The 22,729-nt window shown below is 35.5% G+C and overlaps 1 protein-coding gene across 3 annotated transcripts; it reads left to right on the plus strand.

Moving 5' to 3' along the window:
* Positions 1 to 2,448: 2,448 nt before the first annotated feature.
* On the plus strand, positions 2,449 to 21,162 carry LOC114392388 (serine/threonine-protein phosphatase 4 regulatory subunit 3-like). 3 transcript variants are annotated; one of them, XM_028353512.1, is made up of 24 exons: positions 2,468 to 2,805; positions 8,614 to 8,694; positions 11,953 to 12,052; positions 12,177 to 12,261; positions 12,368 to 12,417; positions 12,673 to 12,752; positions 12,879 to 12,938; positions 13,372 to 13,471; positions 13,566 to 13,643; positions 13,897 to 13,964; positions 14,077 to 14,145; positions 14,224 to 14,301; positions 14,387 to 14,482; positions 15,227 to 15,297; positions 15,839 to 15,916; positions 16,022 to 16,115; positions 17,014 to 17,112; positions 17,805 to 18,022; positions 18,109 to 18,223; positions 19,188 to 19,319; positions 19,395 to 19,502; positions 19,574 to 19,683; positions 19,775 to 19,876; positions 19,960 to 21,162. In XM_028353512.1, the coding sequence occupies exons 1-24, from the start codon at positions 2,761 to 2,763 to the stop codon at positions 20,486 to 20,488; spliced, it is 2,646 nt and encodes an 881-aa protein (XP_028209313.1). In that variant the 5' UTR covers positions 2,468 to 2,760; the 3' UTR covers positions 20,489 to 21,162. The 3 variants fall into 3 exon arrangements, 1 of the variants encoding a protein (XP_028209313.1); XR_003662290.1 differs by lacking the exons at positions 19,395 to 19,502; positions 19,574 to 19,683; positions 19,775 to 19,876; positions 19,960 to 21,162 and adding an exon at positions 18,300 to 18,390 and having other exon boundaries at positions 2,463 to 2,805; positions 19,188 to 19,310; XR_003662291.1 differs by lacking the exons at positions 17,805 to 18,022; positions 18,109 to 18,223; positions 19,188 to 19,319; ... (2 more) ...; positions 19,775 to 19,876; positions 19,960 to 21,162 and having other exon boundaries at positions 2,449 to 2,805; positions 16,027 to 16,115.
* Positions 21,163 to 22,729: the final 1,567 nt, after the last annotated feature.

Raw genomic sequence — 22,729 nt, forward strand, 5'->3', positions numbered from 1 at the left:
GTAAAACTCATGCAAACATGCATGTGTTTTAGATCACATAGGAATGATTGATGAATTGTGTGTGTATTGATGTGTAAGCTCGGGTTCCTAGAATGAGTTTTTGAGATTGATACTTGTTAGAGTATAAATATAAACTTGAGTCTCACTTCGTGTAAGAATGAAAAAGTTAGACACCATATAAGTGAAGATAAAATTCATAAATCTAAACTTTAAGATTTTGAATTAAAGTGTGATGTCAGATTCATTTATCCGATTACTTATGATTCATTGATATAATTTTTCCCAATTTATCCCCTCGACTGCACAATCGTACTACATTGTTGAAAAGTTCTTTATTGAATCAGTGTTTATGCATTCATCCATTATGTTTGATCACAAGTCAATATTTTATACATTCATCACATATAGGCAATGGGGCAAATGACATGGCATTCACCTTGTGGAATGTGATATAGAACACATTGCACATTGAAAGTTGGAAGAATTATGTTTCATGTGTTGTGTGGTTATTATATTATATGTGATAAGATATAAATTGCCTAATTTTTTTCTACTGTAATTGTAGTTGGTCCCTTTATTTGTTTTGTTACCACATGATTCCTTAGATAGATATTTACCTTTTTATTTATTTGCATGTGTTATTTTTCTGTTTTTTTTTGTTTGTTGTCTATTTGTACTTCACTTATCCCATTAAATAATAATAAACAATCCGACATGAAGCAAGAAAAACTTAGTAGTATATTCTCACATTTTATAGTTGTAACTCTTTGTCACTTTGTTTTCATACCAGGATATTTGATTCTTTATTGAATATGACCAAGTTTTTGGAAATTTGTAATGTTATAGTTTAAGTACTTATGTACACATTGTTCATGATATACATTAAAAACACTTTATATTTTCAAGAATAAGATAAATGTTACGAAAAAGTTGCAAGTGTTATTAATAGTATGTATTTATGGTATTTGGGGTGTTACAAATGATAAATGTAACAATGCTAGCAAATGTATGATGCAAACCATGATGATTAATAATTTTATGATACTTTAATTGATGCAGCATATGTGCCCAGACTTCAAAAGAATGAGATAAATGTTATGTAAAAGTTACAAGATTTGAGAAATTTATAATGTTATAGTTTAAGAATTTATGTACACATTGTTTATGATATACACAAAAAAACATGGTATCCTTTAAAGAATAAGATAAATGATACCTAAAAGTTACACAAGTTTTATTAATAGTATGTATTAATGGTATTTGGGGTGTTACAAGTGATAAATGTAACAATGTTAGCAAATGTATGATGTGTTAGCAAATGTATGATGCAAACCATGACGGTTAATAATTTTATGATACTTTAATTGATGCAGTATATGTGGCTAGACTTTAAAAGAATTTAACTTTTTGTAGTTTTTTATACTCTCTTGGTTGTACATAGTGAGTCTATGATGAAATTGTAAGAGTTTTTAAAGGTGATTTGACAAGTTAAGAATTCAAAGTTGGACGATGGAGTATATACATTTCAAGATGATGGTAGGTGTAGTTATAATATATTATATTTTAAAACTTGACCAAACTAGTTTTAATAAAGTTGAACTTCATTAGCTAGCAAAAAGGTAAGGATGAAATTGAAGTCCTTTTTAATATAAGTTACATGTTAAAAATATATTCATTAAATTTTTTATTATAATACAATCTATATAATTAGAAGCATTTACTTATTATAAATCTTTATTATATAAAATTGCAATTCAAAAATTAAAATACTAGTTATATTTTAAAATTATTAATATTTAATTAAATAAAAATTTAATAAATTTGATATGATATCTATTTAAAAATAGATACATTCTAAAATTTATATAAAAATATATTGAAAAAGTTCACATAAATGATAAATGTGAACTGTAATCGGTCTCCCTTAGGTTTGGTATTTGAGTCAAATGGTTTGACATGTGAGTTAATAACCTATTGATACAGAGTGTCTTTGCTCCAAGTGTGTAAGCACAAAAGTGAAGATGGTTGACATTCCAACTACTCAAGCTGGAGTCTGTAAGTACAAAAAGATTTGAAGTAGTAATATCTATTGCCATTCAATTAGAGATATACAATTTAAAATTTAAAATAATGTCTCAATCCTGTTTTTTTTTTTTGAAGGAAAAGTAGCAGAAAGTTGAAAAAAACCAAGAAAAAACACAGGAACAATTAACGCGGTGTAAAAGCCCCGCGTTCACTCGGTTAATCGGTTTGGTTGAGTTTTTCCAAAATTCCAAACAGTCCCTCCCCGTCCCATGTGATTAAATTGCGAAAGAAAGAAGCGCGCAATCGCACGGATCGCACTGAAGTTTATGGCCCATTCGTGATTTTCCTGAACCCCCAGGGGCATTAATGCGAATCCATATCATTAATGCAATGCGTTAATAGTTTTCACTTCTCTTTTTTGCTTAATGGAAGGTCGGGGCAGTCTTGCACAGAGAAAACATATTAAAGGGGAGAGAGAAAAAGATATATATATATATATATATATATATAGAGAGAGAGAGAGAGAGAGAGAGAGAAAGTGAGAGAAGGGAGAGGAGAGAAAGTTCACGCACGCTGCTATGTTGATGGCGGTTAGGGTTTCCTGTTGATCCCGCGAAACTTAGTCCCTTTGCTGAAATTGTTTTTTTCTCTCTCATTCTCCTTCTCCTCAAAACCCTAATTCGAAGCCCCCAAGATTGAGTGTGCCCGTTGTTGCTTCAATTTCGAGAAGTTGCGATGGGAGCGCCGGAGAAATCACAGCCTAACACTAATTCGATGCAGGCAAGTCTTCTCTATTGTAATTGTAAACCTTCTGCCTTGCCCTAGAATCTAGTCTCTGAAGGTTTTTTTTTTGCTTTTTGATGTTGTTTGCAGTTCGCGTTTCGATTTAATTTTTTGGAGGCCTTTGATAGACTCATGTGTTAGCTTCGTAGATTCATTTGGATTGGTTTTCGTTTAGTATCGCTCGTGTCCTGTTATGCTGTGGTTTCTTAAACAACTTGTTTTAGTAGTTTCTATGTTTAAAGCAATCCATTTGTTGCAGTTACGGACCCATAGATTTTTCCAATGGAGGCAAAGCCTTCCATAATATCCCCTCGGAGAAATTTGTATGTATTAAGTTGTGATATAAACTGTTCTTTTAAATGTGGCTAGGTGGTGTGTGTGTGTGTGTGTAGCGTGTATGGTAACATCTCATAAGAAATTGATCTTTGAATAGTCTAGGACTGGTTATGCAATGACATATGGTTCCATGCTTTCTGTTCGTGTGAAGAATTGGGCTTGTTAGGTGCCAATTAGATTATCCAAGCAAATAGGCTAGAATCTAGATATATATGCTTCTTGCTATAATAATAATAATTGGATATGATTTCGCGGATATTATCCCCTGGAAGTTTTAAGAAGTTAGAAATTAAACTGAAGGGTAAGAATTTAGTTTTTTACCCTCAGACCTTGTTGGGCACATACTCTTTTGAGCTGTAGTTATCAGACAAGGATCTAGTAGTGTTGGAATGTTTGATTTAAGTTAAACCTTTGGATTAGCAAAGACTTATGTGAGCCAGAAATGAATTTCTTGATGCTAGATCCGAGGATTTTGGCTGCAATTTGGTTAGATAGTATTCTATATTTTATCCTTTTAATTTTATCTGTTACGGTTAATATGTGATGGTAGAATCTGTGAAGTTGTTGTCGTGTCACTGGGCAGTGCACTAGTTATGGACTTATGATCCAATTTAGTCTTCTTCTGATGTGTTGTTGTTAGCTTGGTGGTCACTAAATGTACAAAGCATTTTCTTTTTTCTAGAGAGTTAATTGCACTCATTTCCCTTTTTACTTAATTTCCTCAACTTCTTAATTGTTACTACCCTGAATGCAGTTTGTTGTGTTATGTTTGCTACCACATTCTTTTCAGAGTTGGAATTGTACTTCTTTCACTGTAATAATGTTCAATGACATGAATAGTAAATTAGTAATGCTGGCATCTGATGATATGTTTTGACTTAACTCCTAAGCACAATAGGCAAATCCAACCCAAAAGACTAGTCCATTATGTGGGAGTCTCATGGCTTAATCTAGCTTCCTACTCTACTCAATGTGGGACTCGTAACATGATACTTGATATCGTGTTCTTAATTTTGTTAATTGTTTCCCTAGTCATTAATGAGATCCCACTTAAATTTAAAAATTATATACCCAATTGTATTCTCTGGCATTTAGTTGAATTCTTATGTAGTTGTTTGTCTCTTGGCTTGTTTTCATATAAGCTACCTGTTCCTCTCTTGTGTATACTGGTCAGTTATTTAGTTTAACTTTTTAAGAATTTATCAACCATTTTAATTAATAATCAAAATTCACATGTTGTTAACTAATAAAACAAATTTTGTATTAAAAGATAAGTACTCAGTAGTAGTACAACAACAACAACAACAACAACGCCTTATCCCACTAGGTGGGGTCGGCTACATGGATCAACTTCCGCCATAATGTTCTATCAAGTACCATACTTCTATCCAAATCATTAAGTTCGAGATCCTTTTTGATAACCTCTCTTATAGTCTTTTTGGGTCTTCCTCTGCCTCGAATTGTTTGTCTTCTCTCCATCTGGTCTACTCTCCTCACTACAGAGTCTACCGGTCTTCTCTCTACATGCCCAAACCACCTAAGTCTATTTTCCACCATCTTCTCTACAATAGGCGCTACTCCAACCCTCTCTCTAATAGCTTCGTTTCTAATTTTATCCTGTCGAGTCTTACCACACATCCACCGCAACATCCTCATCTCCGCTACACCTACTTTATTCTCATGTTGGCTCTTGACCGCCCAACATTCTGTTTCGTACAAAATCGCCGGTCTTACCGCAGTCCGATAAAATTTTCCCTTTAGCTTGATCGCTACCTTTGCATCACATAACACCCCCGATGTTTTTCTCCATTTCATCCATCCTGCTTGAATGCGATGATTCACATCCCCTTCAATTTCCCCATCATCCTGTATTATAGACCCAAGATATTTAAACCGTGTGACTTGAGAGATAATATGGTCTCCTATTTTCACCTCTGAGTTAGAAACCCTCCTTCTTTTGTTGAACTTACATTCCATATACTCCGATCTGCTTCTGCTTAGGCGAAAGCCATGTGTTTCTAGAGCTCGTCTCCAAGTTTCCAACCTCTCATTCAACTCCTCCCTCGACTCTCCAAGGAGGACTATGTCATCTGCAAAAAGCATGCATCTCGGCGCTATCTCTTGGATTTGTTCCGTGAGGACATCCAGAATTAAGGTAAAAAGGTAGGGGCTAAGGGTTGACCCTTGATGTAAACCAATTGTGATGGGAAAATCGTCTGACTCTCCACCCTGTGTCCTAACACTAGTCGATATCCTATCATACATATCTTGGATAGCTCGAATATATGCAACCCTAACCCCTTTCTTCTCTAGAGCTTTCCACAAAATCTCTCTAGGCACTCTATCATACGCTTTCTCCAAGTCAATAAAAATCAAGTGCAAGTCTTGTTGGGCCATGCGATATTGCTCCATCACCCGCCGTAATAAATAAATCGCTTCCATGGTCGACCTTCCCGGCATGAAACCAAATTGATTCTCAGTAACTTGAGTCTCCTTTCTTAATCTCCGTTCGATCACTCTTTCCCATAATTTCATGGTATGACTCATGAGCTTGATTCCCCTATAATTTGCACAATTTTGTATATCCCCCTTGTTCTTATAGATTGGCACTAACGTGCTTCTCCTCCATTCCTCTGGCATGCGTTTTGACCTCATAATTTCGTTAAAGAGTTCGGTGAGCCACTCAAGACCTCTATCTCCAAGAGTTTTCCACACTTCAATAGGTATGTTGTCTGGCCCCACCGCCTTACCATTACTCATTCTTTTCAACGCTTCCTTTACTTCCTGTTTCTGAATCCGACGATAGTACTTATAGTTCCGGTCCTCTTCTCTTGTGTCTAGACTGCTAGAGTCATATCCATATCCATCATTAAATAAGTTGTGGAAATACGCCTTCCACCTTTCCTTGATATCTTTTTCATGCACTAAGACTTTGCCTTCTTCATCCTTAACACACTTTACTTGATCCAAATCTCTAGTCTTCCTCTCTCTACCCTTAGCAAGCCTATATATAGATCTTTCTCCGTCCCTGGTTCCTAGAGCTTGGTATAGTCCGTCAAAAGCTTGGGCTCTTGCCTCACTCACCGCCTTTTTGGTTTCATTTCTAGCTATCTTATACTTATCCCAAGTTTCAGAATTTCTACACCTAGACCACTCCTTGAAACACTCCTTTTTTACTCTAACTTTGCTCTGAACATTTTCATTCCACCACCACGATTCTTTACCCCTAGGTCCAAAACCTCTAGATTCACCCAACGTCTCTTTAGCCACTTTAATAATCTCTTGGGACATCTTGTTCCACATATCATTTGCACTTCCTTGTGATTGTCCACACCAACCCTCCCATATCTTTTGTTGGAAGATTCCTTGTTTCTCACCCTTCAAGTGCCACCATTTGATCCTTGGTGCTACCATAGGACTTCTTCTCTTTGCCCTATTTCTAATTCTTACATCCATAACCAAAACTCTATGTTGGGTAGTCAAGCTCTTTCCCGGGATAACTTTACAGTTCAAGCAATACTTCCTATCAGACTTCCTGATAAGGAAGAAATCTATCTGAGAACATGTCCCTCCACTTTTGTAAGTGATAAGATGTTCCTCTCTTTTCTTAAACCATGTATTGGCTATAGAAAGATCTAAAGCCTCCGAAAACTCCAAGATGGATTTACCCTCCCCATTCATCTCCCCTAGGCCAAAACCCCCATGCACCCCCTCAAAACCTCTAGCCACGCTACCTACATGTCCATTGAGATCCCCTCCTAGGAAAACTTTCTCTCCTTGGGGTATATCCTGAAGTACCCCTTCTAGATCCTCCCAAAATTTTACCTTAAAGTGTTCTGCTAACCCAACCTGAGGTGCGTACCCACTAATAACATTAAAGGTGTCCTGTCCCACTACCAATTTTAAGACTATGATACGATCTCCTACTCTTCTTACATCCACGACATCCTTCTTCCACTCCTTGTCCACAATAATCCCTACCCCATTTCTTGATCTGATTTTTCCCGTATACCACAGCTTAAATCCCGAGTTGTCTAATTCTTTCGCTTTTTCACCTGTCCACTTAGTTTCTTGTAGGCACATAAAATTGATCTTCCTCCTCACCATAACATCCACTATTTCCATAGATTTTCCAGTAAGTGTGCCTATATTCCATGTACCAAAGCGAATCCTCCTGTCATGAACTAGCTTCTTTACCCACACCCGTTCACGAAAATGTGGGAACCCTTGCTTCCTTTTCACTACATCCGGGCGGCGATGCAGCGGCCCTTGCTTTTTTGACACTGTACTCGAGCCATACAGCGCGTTGCTTCCGGGCAACGACCTAGCATTCACATTATTACGTAATTGATCCATGTCATAGAGATTCGACAAAGTTTAACGTTGGCTGTCGAAAGCCTAACACAACCCTCTCCTTTTATCCGGGCTTGGGACCGGCTAAGAATAGCAAAGCTACCCTAGGCAGGATTAAGTACTCAGTAGTAGTATTAGTATATTTATCTTTTTAGTGCTTTAATCTTGGTTTATGCAAATCAGAAAACACCCTTAGTAAAGCAGATTTTGTATTAAAAGATCAGTACTCAGTAGCAGTATATTTATTCTTTCAGTGCTTTAATCTTGTTTTATGCAAAATACCCTTTATTACAAGTGAGGAAAGAAGATCCTATCTGATGTTAGTATTCTCATGTGAGGCTGGTTTGAACTCTGGTTACATTTTAGTAACTCTTGTTTCTTGGCATGCTAGTTTCCTCAAACAGTTAGGATTCACTTTTGAAAATAGAAAAAAATTGTCGGATTGGATGTTTACAGCTTAATTTGATAAGATACCTTGGTACTTTTTGGAGATAAATTATTGCAAAGATGTGTGTTGAACAATTAGGAAGCCAAAACGTCATCCACTTGGTTTTCAGAACTGAAAGACAGGAATGAAATAATTTTGTATCAATGACAATGATAATTTTTATTTTCAGTCCTTCATGTTCATTAATTACTATCAACGTGGAAATAAATTTCTTTTTATTATACTATGTAATTTCAGTTTATATTTCTTTTCTTCTTTTCTTTTCTTCAGATTTTGCTCCTACCAATCATATTGCAAGAGAAATTGGAAGTTGGGGCATTCTTGTTTCATTTGGCTCATAAAAAAACATTTTCCTTTTCGGCCTTGTTTGCAGCTGCTAATTGCTTCACATTCTTTCTAGCAGAGCCTTTGACTTGTTTTTGAAGGAAAGAGGAAATAAAAAGATTGCCAAACAAATACATAATGATTTGGATTTCATTGATTTAATCACATGAATAATATAGTTATTTTAACAAGAGAGATCAGTTGGTCTGCTTAAGATTAATGCATGTAGTTTATTGGTTTTGTTTTTACTTATATTATAATACTTCTATATTGTTATAAACTGTGGTTGAGAGGCATATATGATACTTTCTTTTTACTTAATCTCTCTTCTAATTGGATTTCAGCGTGTCAAGGTATATCGTCTGAATGATGATGGGAAATGGGATGACCAGGGTACTGGACATGTCTCTGTTGATTATTTAGAGGTTTGTAAATCTTTTTTATTTGATGAAGCTTTTATTTGTGACACGACAGCTTGGGTAATGGTATCATTTACTCTGTGTAGCTTCTTACACCTGGTGGAAAAAGGCTTTTGTTGCTTGCATTCGTAATTGGCTTGCCTATTACTTTTATCTGATTAATTTTCCCTTGGGTAGTGTTTGGATAGAGAATTTCAAAATTCTATGGAATTTGATATGTATGGGAATTTAATTTAGTTGCTTCAATTAAATTAAAAAACATTAAAATAGCAAGGTGCATCATAGATAGAGATGCACTAAAGTTTTGAGGTGAGAGAATTCAAGGTGAGCCATGAAAGAGAATGAATTTCCAAATTTTTTCGCTTTAGGTATTATTTGAATTCCCTTCAATTTAGTTGTGAGATTATGTTTTGGTATTATTCATGATATTATATTATATTTATATTTATTATTAGAATATTCTATTTCCTATTAATCAGTAATTGATTGATCTTGTAATCAATATTGATTCCCTTTTCCATATTATAAATAGCATGAGGGTGTGGTCTACATTGACACACAACTTACCGCAGTAAATAATACTGTTCCATGGTATCAAAGCTTAGGTTTGTTGTTCTCCATCGGGGACCTACTGTCCTCGGTGAACATCTCTGCTTGTCGTCCTACCACTGGCAACCTCCACGCCAGTCATTGCTCTGGCAGCCACTGCGCGTCTCCATGTGCGTCTCTTTGGTTTTTTGGGTGAATAGTACCCGCAATACTTGTGTCCATTGTTTGGCCATCGCCGCCTATCCCTTTCACCAACGACCTATTCCAACCGGAGTTGCCATCCATCGGTGACCTCTGAGCCAGAGATGAGACTCGCAACTCCTCTGCACATGCCTCTGTGGCGCTTGTAACTCACCTGCTCTTCACAAATTGGCATGTGGCGCTGTTTCTGGTTAGACCCATCCTTTGGCGACCCCTCCGCTGCCATTCCCTACTTCCGGTGAACTATCCAGCCCTTGTTCAGACCTGTTTGGCTCAGTTTGAAACCAAACACCCCTCTCAACACCCTCGCTTGGCTGTTTCGCTGTGTTTCATGGCCTCTAACAACCCTCCTTCGGAATCCCACTTCCACATCTGCTATGAGGTTCACCAATGTTCCTCACACAGACACATTTGTGCGCAACTTTCTTTGCGGGTGCACTGTACTTGCGCCCATTGATGGGCCTGTTTGGAAGCCACTGTGCCGCGCTCTTGTTGGTCTGCATCAATGACCTTTCAAGAACGTCACAACGTCCACGAGTGCAGCCAACTCAACACTCCGCCACAGTGACCCCATGTAGGGCCCTTTTCTAGCGAGAAAAGTTCACGCAAACAATGCGTGACGCATCTTCAACAAGTGTCACACTGAAACTGCTTCCTTTCGCCTTAGGGCATGCTTTATTCACGGGTGAACACCCATCACAACTACCATCCTTCGTTGGCTGCCGCCGACGTTTTTCGGCACAACCACATGACTGGAACTGTCTTTATTTTTGTTTTTGTTGGGTTGACCACATTAGTAATAAACTTGATTCATATCACACATATGCTCTAGCTTGAGGGGAGTGTGAGATTATGTTTTAATATTATTCCTGATATTGTATTTATTATTAGAATATTTTATTTCCTATTTATCGGTAATTGATTGATCTTGTAATCAATATTGATTCCCTTTTCCATATTATAAATAGCATGAGGGTGTGGTCTACATCAACACACGACTTACAACAGTACAACAATGTTACAAGCTGAAAAAAGATTCCCTGTAAAATTCCCATTCACATAAATCAAAATCTAGATATATAATTTATCATATTTAACATCTTCATTTTGTCCATCTTCATCATCCAAATTCTCCATTTAGCAGCATCATTGATGTCCTTTGCACCTTGGTCTAGAACCAAGTCCTTATCTTCAATTTGGAGCATCCCCATCCAAGTTGTCCATATCCAAACCTTCATTGTTCCATCATCATTTTCCACAATCCAGTCATTCTCGGACGAAGCATCATCTAGATTTAGCTCAAGATTCTTCCTTTTCGTAGCTTGTTTCTTTTTGGTCATTCTTGAATTAGCCTAACAAATACAACATCATTCATTGTTTTTTGCTTCGATCAGTTTCTTCTTTTGGTCTAGACCTAAACAAAAGCAATTACAACTAAGATTTAAGATGAACAAGTAGTTAGCTTGTAGGCAATTTTAAAAGGGGATTAGAATTTGTATTTGATCTCTTTGCTTGAAACTCTAGTTGTGTTCACACCTAGAGGAACTACATAATGTCAAGCTTATTATCCAAATAACATTTTTGAAGTATGGATGTTCTTCCCCATAAGATTCCCACCACGGTCCCACCAATTTGTTGGAGTCTTCTTAGCCAAATATCATTCTAGCTAAAGGACCACCAAACTGAGTTGATCCTTGTAATCATCAAGTTGGACATCAACCTTACATTGTTTTCATGATCAACCACCATCCTTGTCAGACAATCATATTCATACAGCTAACAATTAACTTCAAGATCAGACTTAAATCCAGGACTATAATTGAGGGTTAAGAAAATAGTCCGCAGCATGTGAAGGCTTTTGAAGGAAGAAAGTTGGGTGGACTGACAAAAGGAGAACAATATTGAGGGTGCAGCATAAAATAGTCCACATCAAAAGCCTTTGCATCTCATTTAAACATGAACTGTCTTCTTAACCCTCAATTACACTGTAGTCCTGGATGCAAAGTTGGCTGCACCATAATAACTAGTGAGTGGACTGATTCCACAATCCATCCTGGCAATTTCACAAATTTCTGATCCTGCATGTGAATGATTTTAACTGCCATGGAACCTTTCATCTTTGTCTTTCGAATTATAAAATTATAATTTTATCTATTTTTAGTACACATTTTCCTTTAGGATTGTTGAAAACATTAATTTTACCTGCTTTCTTATAATAGCTGAGTACCATTACAGGAGTTATAAGGTTAGCTTGGTGGTTTGAATCCCTCCCCCTAACAAAAAACTAACAACCAACATTGGCTGATAAAAAAAATCTGAGTACCATTACATATTTTGCTTCTCCCACGTAAAATATTTGTGATCTGTATAGCTAATATGGTTTGATATTAAAAAAAATGTGGTCAGTAGGTATTGCTGCATGTAAATGCATATCATTTACCTGATTTTTCTTTTTATCTTTTATTAGACAAACGCGGATTCATTGCATTGAAAATATTTTTTTTTATGATGCAGCGATCAGAAGAGCTGGGCTTATTTGTTTATGATGAAGAGGATAATGAGAACATACTTCTGCATCGCATCAGTTCTGATGATATTTATAGGAAACAAGAAGGTAGTTGGTAGCTTTTATCTTTCCTTCCTCTCTTTCTCAATAAAGAGCTGTTGTCTTTCATTTACGCTTGAAATATAAATGGGTCATGGTGTTTATCAGTTTGATGGATTCTTTTGTTCTTCAGATACAATCATCTCATGGAGAGATCCAGAATATGCTACTGAACTGGCACTTAGCTTTCAAGAGCCTAGCGGCTGCTCTTACATATGGTTATAACTTACAACTAGCTAATGATTGTCAATTGAGTTATGCTTCTTCTGGGTTTTGTTTCTGCTGCTGTAGATTGAGCTTAATTACCATGCTTGTTTTGTTCAGGGACAATATTTGCAATGTCCAGAGGAATATGCATTTTAATACATTAAATAGTAAGTAATGCAAATTTTAATCTCATTATTAGCTCTCTGTCGGATGTGCTTCCGTTTAGTGTCATTATTTGAATATTCAATAGATCAACTATGAAAGTTATTTCCTAGGAGCTGGTTTTAGCTTCGGCGACAAAAGAATATAATATAAACTGCTGAATTGTGCTATTTATGTGCTGTTTTGATAATTTGTTTTGCTTTATTTGCCTAATGACTCGTTTACTGTTTTAGTATGATTATTTTTGCTGGATATCTCAGGTGAGCCATTTCACAGTGTCAGCAGTGAGCCAAGGGAGTTGCCTGCTGTTGAGCTATCAACACTTCCTTTGATTCTAAAGGTTTGGACATTCTGTTAATCTTCTTGTTTTTTTTTTTTTTTATTTCTTTTTAGAATAGTAACAATACATACACGTATACCTTGAAACTTAAATATATTTTCATTGATTTTGCCTTCTGGTTTGCAGACTGTGGTTGACAGTGGCTTTGCAGATCAGTTGCGGCTTACAGAACTAATATTAAGTGATGTAAGCTAACTTAAAACTTGGGTATTAGTGCATGTTTGTCTTCATTGGGTACACCAGTGACCTTCGTTCTGCATAATTGGGTGATCTCTCCTATCATTCATTTAAGTTTCTATCTTTTGGTTGCAAACCTGTGCTTTTTGCCTGATTTTTAGATTTTTTCAATGTTGTTTTTGGTGGAGAGTTTGCTGTGGTGGTGCATATCCCAGACCTAAGACGTCCTTATCCCAATTCCTATACATAATCAAAACTCATTCTTATCTTAGCATCTTAGTTGTTTATACTTCATATAACACGTGAATCATGATAATGGTGCCATCACACTGTCACATTGCGTCACAGTCCCCTGCTCTTGTCATCTCTTATGCAGCTGGAATGGCACTTTTCTGCTAGTGTATTTTATGTGCATCCTTTTTCACTGGTCTTTAAATTGCAGCAAGCGTTTTTTCGGAAGCTGATGGAAGTATTCAGAATGTGTGAAGACTTGGAAAATATTGATGGCCTTCACATGATTTTCAAAATAGTCAAAGGGATTGGTCAGTATTCATTTTCACATAATTTTGATTTGGATCCTTATTTTTGTCAATTACGTCTGCATTCATTCTTGTGATATGTTTTGCTTCATTGCAGTTTTGCTAAATAGTTCAGCGATTTTTGAGAGAATTTTTAGTGATGACTTTATAGTGGACATTATTGGTGCCCTCGAATGTAAGTGTATTCTTCTGAAATTTTTCCCCTTTTAAGTGACATGAGCTATTCATATTTAGCCATTATTTCATATATGTCTATCCTGTGGTTTTGTTTTGTTTTTATTTTATTTTATTTTATAATTTGTTGGTTGTATTTTAGCCTTTCTTGCCTGCTAATAGAGGTTTAAGTTTTATGTATTTGATTTAGATGATTTCATTTCTTCATTCTTTCCTTCTACCTTTTCTGAACCACTTGTTTTAGCAATATGCAGATGATCCAGAGGTTCCTTTTGTTCAACATCATCGTAAATTCTTAAAGGAGCATGTTGTTTTTAAGGAGGTATGGTATCCTATCTTTTTATATCTGTAGAGCTGCAAAGTAGGTAGATCTGTACTCTGTAGATGTGGTAGAAAATTTTACCTTATAATATTTTACCTATTTTCTCTTGTAGGCCATACCTATAAAAGATCCCGTTGTGTTGTCAAAGATACATCAGACATATAGAGTTGGTTTTTTGAAGGTTTTGCTCTTTTTATGCCTTTAATTGCTGTTTGATTTCATCTTCATTACGATTTTTACCTTCCCTTCCCACTTTCAGGATGTTGTTCTGGCGAGAGTCTTGGATGAGGGTATTGGTGCAAATCTTAACTCGATAATACATTCTAACAATGCCTATGTAAGATTTGATTAACTAGGAGTAAAGACATATCATTTAATTTAGTGAATGATGTCCTTATTGTTGTTTGCTCTGTTATTTTTAGGTTGTCTCTTTGTTGAAGGATGACAGTACATTTATCCAGGAGTTGTTTGCTAGGCTAAAATCGCCAACCACCTCTCAAGAATCAAAGAAGAACTTGGTAAGCCTTGATGAAGATATTGTTCTATTTGCTTCTCTTTGTCTATACCTGGAAAGAAAAGCTATTCCCCCTTATGGGCCTCATCACCCTCCTCCTTATATTTTGTACTCAAGACAGAGAATTATCCCCTTTCCATCCCTTCCCCTTCCATCCTTCTTATGACCACTCATCTAATAAGCAAATTTATACATGGCAGTGCTACTGTACAATTTCCATCGTGATTTGAATTTGTTCCTTCCTGAAGATGTACCTTATTATACATTTGCAATCAGGTGGATCTATCTGAAGTTTTACATTTTACTTGTAAAAGAAATAGAATCCCAGTAAATAGTATCTACTTGTTTCTCTATCAGTTTCATGTTCCCATATTCTTAGTTGCTAGTAACTCTTCTATTATGAAAAATGTTATGACCTTAAAATAAAACGAAAATAGTGAATTGTTATGTTTATTCTTCATCTTTCTTTTTCTTCCATAAAAGTCATGTAAATCAAGATGCATCATAACAGAGTAACTTGGTAGATACTTGCGCTATTACTTTGTTATTAGAATAGGGTTAATGCTTTACTTTCTTTAAAATGAATCATGTCTACGTAACTTTTATCATATACTGAGGTTTTATGTTAGTAGTTCTTCCTATCTTGTATGGCTGCATTTCTGTAGTGCTTAAATGTAAATGCTGCCTTGTTTAATCTACCATAGATTCTTATTCTAAATAGTGTTTGCCTCTTATGTGAGATGAGCAGGTTTATTTCTTACACGAGTTTTGTAGTTTGAGCAAGAGCCTGCAGATGGTCCAGCAGCTTCGGCTTTTTAGGTATGTTACATTTGATTGGTCATGGTGAGACAGCCTGTTTTGCTGCTTGTCTTTTAAGGATTAATTTCGTAAGACTACAACAACAACAACAACAACAACGCCTAATTTCGTAAGACTGATAGCAGAATATTTATTAACTAATGTTTTGCTGCTTGTCATCATGAGACAGCCTGTTATCATAAAATCTATTATAAATAAAATGTTATACTTTTTCAAATACAAATATCTAATTAATATATAGTAAATTTAATAGCAGAATATTTATTAATTTTTAATATATAATAATTTTAATTATTTTAACAATATAATATTTATTACAAATTTTAATAATATTATTTTATAACAAATTTTAACAGAACTCATGCATCTAATGCTCAGAGCTATTTTTTTAGTTACTAATCATGAATATGTGCTTTAATATCTGTTTGTTAGATACGTATGTTATGTTTTATTATTGATCATGAATCTTACAATTCACAATTTGAATACCAATTCAACTACCATGCACTGGTCATTAATTTTAAATTCTGAATGTCTGTAGGGATCTAATGAACGAAGGCATCTTTGATGTTGTCACCAATGTTTTGCAAAGTCAAGACAAGAAGCTTGTGTTAACTGGGTATTGCTTCCTCTATGCCAATTTGATCTGTATAAAATTTCACTTGACTGTTTTTTATTTTACTTATGATTAATTTCTAATGGGAAACCATTGTGATGGTTGCAGAACAGATATCCTCATTCTTTTCTTGAATCAAGACCCTAATCTTCTGCGATCCTATTTTGTTCGACAGGAAGGATTTGCTCTTCTTGGACTTTTGGTATGTTTTGTATGCAACTGAGTTCACATAAACTTTCTAGATGACATTCATATATAAAGAATTAGCAGATATACATAAAATAAAAAATTTGTAGGTGAACCTATATATAATAATGCTTTGTTGCTATACTGCAATTTTGAAACCAGAAGTCAGTTGTGTTATTTAGTGGGGTGTTTTGTTTGTTTCCTTGTATTAGTGCTGCAGACTGTTGTAGGATATATGTGTAGTCTGTGACAGTAAAACTGATGTATTACTTAAAGAATGAATGCAAAGCATGGTGTAGTCTTGCTAATGGTTCAGAGCCAAAGGAAAGGAACTAAACATTGAAGACACGGGACTGTTTTGAGAGTGTAAACTGTCAACAGTTACTGCAAAAAGTAACTATGTGGTTTGATTGGTCCTATGGTAGATGGAGGACATAAGGTTAGACAGATAGAAAGGAATCTGAAGAACTCAAGCTTCATAACACCCTAAGAGGAAGTTTGATTGTGTTCTATTTTTTTTTCACACAAAACTGTTACAGTGTTATGTAAAATAATTTTAAAACTGTTTTTTTGAAAAAGAAAAAGAAAAAAAAATCTGTTTGGTGATACTGTTTTTAAATCAGTTTGCGTAGTTAAAAAAATAAGAATTAGAAACATTAAAAAATTGCTCCTTATTTTTTAAATTTTTAAAAAATCTGTAAAGACACATTGGCCACCCCATGTTATAATTTACTTGCATTGTATCCATTATCTTTAGATATAACGGCCACAGCATGTCCTCACTCTGAACTACACTCTGGAACTAATTAAAATTTAATTATTGGGAGGCATATGTGATCTATGGATGATATATAGTATTGACTTAATGGAAGGCTAGCCCAGCTTGTATTTATTACTCATACTATCTTGTGCAGGTTAAAGGAATGTTAACAGATTTTGGAGAGAACATGCACTGCCAGTTTCTTGAAATTCTTCGCAATTTATTGGACTCATGCACATTGTCTGGACCACAGGTTCATGTTTCTGCTATTTTCTGGAACATGTCAATTTTTACCTTGTTTGTAACTTGTTTTTTTATGACCATTATTCTTCTTGACTGAAATATATTTGTGTTTCTTATGTAGTTCTTAATTTTTAAGGAGAGGTCTTATCTTTGACTTAAAATTTCTCAACTCAATTCCATATCCTGATACTTGTTGTTTTGCATTTGTATCCCTTTTTTATGGCTGTATTTTATTTAAATGGTAATTTTCTTTGCTCTTATTATTAATGAATAGTAACTGTTATGTTGATAGTTTAGGGCTGATAGTTTGAATCAGTTACATGTTATTAATTATGTTTGTAATAAGGGAATAGGGGGATAGATGTGTTATCTGGTAATTTGGACAGTGAAAACATCTAAGAGTCTTTTTTACTCTGGGACAGCAAATTCTTCTGTATTTTGTGTGATTTAAAAATACTATTCTTCAATTTATTAACTGGTGTTCCATCAATTTTTTCTTGCTTTGATTTTGAAGTCAACATACTAAGTTTTGTTTGTGCAGGGATAAGTTTTGAATGTTGAGTTGTATTTTATAATATATCTGCTGAATTGTTGGAAAAACTTGTCAGTTAAAGTTTCACGTAAGATGAAAGTCTATTTCTATGTTTGTATGATAGGTGTTCCTGAACTTGTTTTATTGACTGTTTTAGTTTCATCTGACAGAGGGACACTATTATTGACATATTCTTTGAGAGGCATTTGGGGCAATTGATTGAGGTTATAACAGCATCTTGTCCTTCAGAAAATACTGCTGATGCAAGTGGCAAATCAATAGGTCCTGGACGAAGAATTCAGTGTCAGATTGGAACAAAGCCGGAGATACTATCAAACATATGTGAATTACTATGCTTTTGTGTCCTACATCATCCATACAGAATAAAGTATTTCCTTGTTGCTCAGCAGTATCGGTTGACTTTTTGCTGTTAAGCATGGAAATTATGTTCATGGTTCTCTTTGCTGTTTTTAGGTGCAACTTTCTTCTTAATAATGTGATTGAGAAAATATTGCTATTGATACGGAGAGCAGAAAGATACTTAGTTGTTGGTGCTGTCCGGTTCATTCGAACTATTCTCTCTCGCCATGTAAGTATACATTTATGCAGATACTGTGACTTGAAAAGCGAATATTCTAAATAATGCTAATCTGATTGTTGTTCAGGGGGAATTTACATTGAGTAGATAGATGGCTATTATTACTTTTGTACAGTAGAGCTATGTTACAACAGGCTACAAATTTCTCCTAATAAAAGGTGATTGACAAGTAAATCTGTGAACAAATAATACTGGAAAATAATGGATAACTCCACTGTTTCATTATGAATTGTGGGGATCATGTAAATTGGTTGAAGAAGTCTAGAATTTTACTTGTTTTATGGTAGATATCTTAGTTTTGTCAATTGCAGCTGCCCTGGGGTTTGGTTTGGTTTGAAATTTAGGGGGTTCCCAGATTTGTATTAGCACTGTGGCTTCTGTAATGGAACCTGTGTTTCATGAAACCGACTTTTACTGAAGCTAAAGGCTGGAAATAGTTTAATGTTTTTTTTTAAGATACCTCATATATGAAACTTCACTTGCTAGTAATATTCAGTTATGACTTGTATTTTATGATTTTGTTTTGTGAGATTTGGGTTTTAAGTTGTTTTGGGATCAGTTTCTGGTAGAAAATGATTGCATTAAGCATTTTGTTAATGATACAACTGTACATCATTTATATAATATATTTCAAGCCATTTTTCATTTTACTTCTAAATCTAACCATTTTGAATTCAAAACTCAGGTTCTCTAATTTGAATCGAGAATTGATACCCTTGTTCCTCAAAATTATTACTAATTTTCATTTTATATATATTTTTTAATCATGTTTTGAGGTAGGGTTTTGTCTGTTGCAACCTGCAACCCCTTTCTTCTTTTAGATGTCTAATTTTTCGTGACTAAGTTGACTCTGTTATTTTGGAGCTCATCATCCTTGTTACCAAAGAAATGTTTTTCCTTTATAAAAACCGTTCATTTTGCATTTCATCTAACAGTTTGGAGTGTTAACATGCAGGATGAACATCTGATAAATTATTTTGTTAGGAATAATGTTCTGAAGCCAATTATTGATGCATTTGTTTCTAATGGCAATCGCTACAATCTGCTCCATTCTGCTGTTCTGGAACTTTTTGAGTTTATTCAGAAGGTGTGAATCTTTAATAAGTGTTCTGAATCTTAAATGGCTCAAGCAATGTTGTGCTGATAATATTCTACTCTGTAGGAGAATCTGAAATTATTGCTGAAATACATAGTCGATTCTTTTTGGGACCAGCTGATGAAATTTGAGTATTTGGCTTCAATTCACTCACTGAAAGTTAAATATGATCAGGCAAGTCTTTTTTCTATACGAGCATGATTTGTGGGCCAAACATAGGCTTGAGTTTATGTGCTTGCTTGCAGTGTTTGGATAATGGTGGGACAAAAGATGCCACTGCTGTAGAGGACATTCGAAGGCGAAATGATGAGCGTGCTCTGGAGAGAGAAGAAGAACGGTACTTTAATGAGGACAGGTACATATCTTCTTTCTTGATCATTTCTAGTAGATTTTCAGTTGTTTATACAGTTAGCATGGAGTCTCTTAAGTTTTGTTTATTTGATCAGTGATGAGGAGGATAGTGCTTCTGCATCTGTTCCACGCAATCAGAAAGGACACCAGCAACCTAATCTATCCAATGGAGTTGCTGCAAGCTATTCACAGTTAAGGTAGACTTCCGTTTCTTAGTATTATGTTTAACTTTCTGTGGTCCATATATGCTACAAAATAATTTGTCCGTCCTGATTTTCAGTCCAAGGTCACTGGTTGACTATGAGGATGATGAGGATGATGAAGATTATAAGCCACCCCCAAGGGAGCAGCCAGAAACTTCTGAGGAAGATGATGGGATAATGGAGTCTCTCAGGCTGAAGAGGAAATTACCTTCCAAAGATAAGGAGCCTGAACTTGAGAAGAAACAGAAGTTATCAAAGAATTCTAAATCTAAAGATAGTGTTTTTGCTGCCTTGTGTTCAACATTGAGCCAAGCTGTGCTACCTAGTAAGAAAACATCAATCGACATTCATACATGTGCTCGAACAGATGGGAGGATGAGCTCAAGCGAAGATAATCAGGGGGATGTACAAAATATTTCTAGAAGCAGCAGTTCCAATAATAGCAACATTGCAGCAGAAGACAATCACGTAGAGAAAGAAGGTGAAGCCTCTAGAAGCTTTTCTGATTGCTTGCATGCAAAATCAGATAACATACAATTGGGTGGAGAAGAACGTCCATTGGTTGCCCCAAAATCCTCACCAGAGATGGCTGTAAATGGATCCTAAGCTTTCAGAATCATATGCAGGAAGACAGATTATTTGTTTTATTTGACGTATAGATTTTCTGGTGGGTAAGTGGTTCTGACTACATATATAGAGCTTTGAGACGAAGGAAATTTACCTACAAGGGGGTAAATTCTGCTTTTGCGTTGCATCGAGGACGTGGGAATACTGTACAGTGCCACAAAGAGGCGGCGGGAAGATATTAATACAGCAACGTGGGTGTATCTGGCTCCTATTCTTCAGTTTGCTATTTTGGGCTTTTGAGCTTAGTAGTTGTTGTTTTTGTATGACATTCCTGAGAAATAATTCTGTATTTTCCCCTTCTCCAAAATTTACCTCTTCCAGCTCATTTATTTTCAAAGTTTCTGCCAGAATATCCAAGTGCCGGTGAGGGGTTATCATTCATATTATACTACATTATATAACCCTTCTCAGTATTTGAACTTCCTGATAGAGGGCGCCAATATCTTGCCCTACACAGGTTTTCCGTGTGTTTTTTTTTCCTCTTTTGTTTTTTTCTTCTAAGGCCCATTTTTCACAAATGTGGGAATCATCAACCGTTGTAAATCTGTATTAAACTGTTGAGTATTGCAAAGTACTCTTATGCAGTTTGTCCATATCGCAACTGGATTCACTATTTATTATTATTATTGCTGTTTGTTGTTGCTGCCATGCTAGACCTTGGTTTTCCGTATTGTGGCGCTTTTTATGCTCTGCAGTTTTGTAATTGCCCAGCCTTTACGCTAATGTCGTTGTGTTGTGGTTTTGCTACGACTGTTCATGGTTTAGATTGGTTGTGCGGTTTACTCAAGTATATCAGTTGTGCAACCAGCCTAGGTCCTGGAAAATGGGTTGCCGAGTGGAACCAGATAGCAGCTCTGTACTCGTGAGACGTGACTTACCCCGACGTAAATTTCATCAAAGTCAAAGTCATTATTCGTCTAAGCAAATTTCATCTTCATGAGCTTTCAATATTCAATCAGCTTATGGACTTCTTTAAAACTGCTACATCAAACATCTAAAGCATCTTGTACACTTAACAAAGTATCAGATCTGCTCACACAACATTGTTTCTGTAAGATTTTATCTTAAATAAAAACAATAGTGCTCAGTGAAGTTGCCTAAAAAGAATTATCAGGATAGGCGACATATGGAGATGAGCTATAGGTTTTGATATTAAGTTAGATTTCATGTTGACATTGTCTTTAAGTTACTCATCAACTGAAGCAATGCCTACTAGAATTTGTCTCCAAGTTACCCGAGAGAAACAATGCCTACTAGAATATGTGGTACACCAATATGGTTCCTCTATATATGAATTTGCAAATGATTAGAGACTGTTTTTAGGTTTTGTTTTTTTTGTAAACTATAAATGCCAAGCTTGCAAATAGCATGAGTGAGTACGAAACAACTACACATTTTCGAGTTTCCTCGTGCTCATGTAGTCATGTTCTGTACCTGTGTTACACATTTTAAGGCAAATAGTGGATGACAAGCGATCCTTACACATTTATCTAAATTAAATAAATGCAGGATTGGCTGCAGGAATTTATTCAGGACTCACATATGGGCTGAAGGAAGCTCGTGGAGCTAATGACTGTGTAATGTAATGTTATGGGTGATGCTAGGTGCACCAGCATTATTGCTTGTGCACCCAGCAATTTTTTACAATTCCCTAAATGTCCCTGGTGTCTTCTTCCTTTTGAAGTTGGTTGCAGTGTTATTTTTTCTCTTACGCCTCCATTGTTTTTTTCTTCGCTTTCTCCCTCTGTTGTTGATTCGTGTTAGTTTTTCATTGTTGAGAGAGTTGCCGCTTGAGTCGAGGTGAAAGTGTTACGGGTCGATGATGATTGTTTTGTCGTCGTTGGCATTTAAGGCACGCCATTTTGCTACATTTTGCTGGGTGTGCGTGAATTGATCTGTATGTGTAAGTTATAAGTACAGATCAAGTTGATCTGTAAGAAACATATGAATCAAGTTGATCCGTATGACTCATACGAATCAATCATGACTCATACGGATTAACTATGACTCATACGGATCAACTTTATCCGTATGAGTTATACGGATCAACGACTCATACGGATCAAGTTGATACATATGAGTCATACGGATTAATTTGAGTAAAGAACATTTTCGTCCATTCACTTAAAATACTGGGTGCACCTAACATTATCCTAATGTTATTTATTCTAAACATAAAAAATATATGGTTATTAAAAGGAACAATATTATTCATTAGTG

This window comes from Glycine soja, chromosome 17 (assembly GCF_004193775.1).
Source record: "Glycine soja cultivar W05 chromosome 17, ASM419377v2, whole genome shotgun sequence".
NCBI lineage: Eukaryota > Viridiplantae > Streptophyta > Magnoliopsida > Fabales > Fabaceae > Glycine > Glycine soja.

Bases quoted from the DNA above. Each gene is read 5' to 3' on its own strand.
- LOC114392388 (XM_028353512.1), top strand. From the start codon at position 2,761: ATGGGAGCGCCGGAGAAATCACAGCCTAACACTAATTCGATGCAG. The intron at 12,053-12,176 runs GTAGTTGGTAGC...TTTGTTCTTCAG, and splicing joins TATTTATAGGAAACAAGAAG to ATACAATCATCTCATGGAGA. The intron at 19,684-19,774 runs GTACATATCTTC...TTATTTGATCAG, and splicing joins CGGTACTTTAATGAGGACAG to TGATGAGGAGGATAGTGCTT.